A 1,474-nucleotide genomic window follows, 5' to 3' on the forward strand; every position below is an offset into this window, starting at 1 on the left:
TATATAATTTTAAATATCATTTCAAAAGTAAAATAAAGAAAAATTAGATGTAAAAAAAAATGAAAAATGAATGAATACATACATACTTCTGTCCAATTGTTCCAATTTAAATTCATATTTAATTTAAAGTCTTTTTGTAAATTGTGAATCATTTTATAAATTATGATAAAATTCAAGCATATCATTGATAATTACAGTATTCTCTTCTCTTTATTTCTTCCTCTCTTCATTAATCTACCCGTTAATTTTTTGATAACTAATTAAATGATTGTTTATTTGTTGACAAAAATAAAGTTGACAAAAAAGAAAAGAAAAAATTCATGTTAATTTCAAGTTCATATCATCATTTTCCAGGTTTTGTATCCAGTTATTCTTTATAATAAGTATTTTAGAGTATTGCAAAATAATTTTTGAACGGATGATTAAAATTAATTAATTAATTAATGAAGTGTTTATTATTTCTCTTTATGAATCTTTCAAAAAAATAAAAAAAATTACAAGGAAATTTTATAGTACGATGGTTTAGAACGAAAACTTGCTGTTACTCGAGCAATGTTGCAAATGTTAAAAGGTTATGCATAATTTGATGAAGTTAATTTAAAAAAGTTACGAAAGTTGAAAAGTGAAGTTAATTCTAAACTAATTAGAAAATTAATGAATTTAAATGTAATTTAAAAATGGACGAATTGTTTCAGAAAAAAAAAAAACTTATCATCTAAATTTTTTATATTTCTTTGAAATCCATTTTACAACAAATTTTTGGACAATTTTAAACTTCTGTTACAATTAAAAACGTAAAATCTTTCGCAAAAATATTTTCAACTTTTTATTACAAAATTTATATGAAAATTTTTATATTAAATGTAATTGGTTATCTTTAAAAAACTTTCATAAATTTTTCAAAAAAAAAAAAGAAAAGAAATAATAGTAATTGATAAATCATGAATTAGAATAATATCAAAATAAATTTATTTTTAAATACAGGAATTCATGATATGCATCGAGAAGGTTTACTTCATCGTGATCTAAAACCGGATAATATGGGTGTATTAAGTGCTGATCAACCATTTGTTGTATTATTTGATTTGGGTATGACAAAAATGTATACTAATCAAAATGGTGAAGTAAGATTTATGCTGAAATAATAATTAAATAATTTTGCTAACTATGAAAATTATTAATTTTATGATCGAATAAAATTACTAAAATCATTTTATTACAATGTTATTCTGAATAGCAAAAAATGATAGTCATCAATGGTGACAATGATGGTAATGATAATGGTGATGATTGATGATGATTGATTGATAATGATGATGGTGATGATTGATTGATGATGGTGATGATGGTTGATTGATTGATGATGATGATGATAATAATAACAATGATAATGATGATGATGATGATGCTAGTGATTAATTGATGATGATTGATTGATAATGATGATGATGATGATTGATCGATAATGATGATG

At 22.0% G+C, this 1,474-nt stretch overlaps 1 protein-coding gene across 1 annotated transcript in view; it reads left to right on the forward strand.

Moving 5' to 3' along the window:
* Window positions 1-995: 995 nt before the first annotated feature.
* LOAG_18819 (hypothetical protein) overlaps window positions 996-1,474 on the forward strand; it is a gene marked incomplete at both ends in the record, with an annotated part of 2,883 nt that continues 2,404 nt past the window's right edge. The window contains one exon of the mRNA XM_020451482.1: window positions 996-1,124. Coding sequence (XP_020304733.1) covers window positions 996-1,124 — 129 coding nt within the window. The remainder of the gene's footprint in view (window positions 1,125-1,474) is intronic.

The sequence above is a fragment of the Loa loa genome, assembly GCF_000183805.2.
Source record: "Loa loa unplaced genomic scaffold supercont3.552, whole genome shotgun sequence".
NCBI lineage: Eukaryota > Metazoa > Nematoda > Chromadorea > Rhabditida > Onchocercidae > Loa > Loa loa.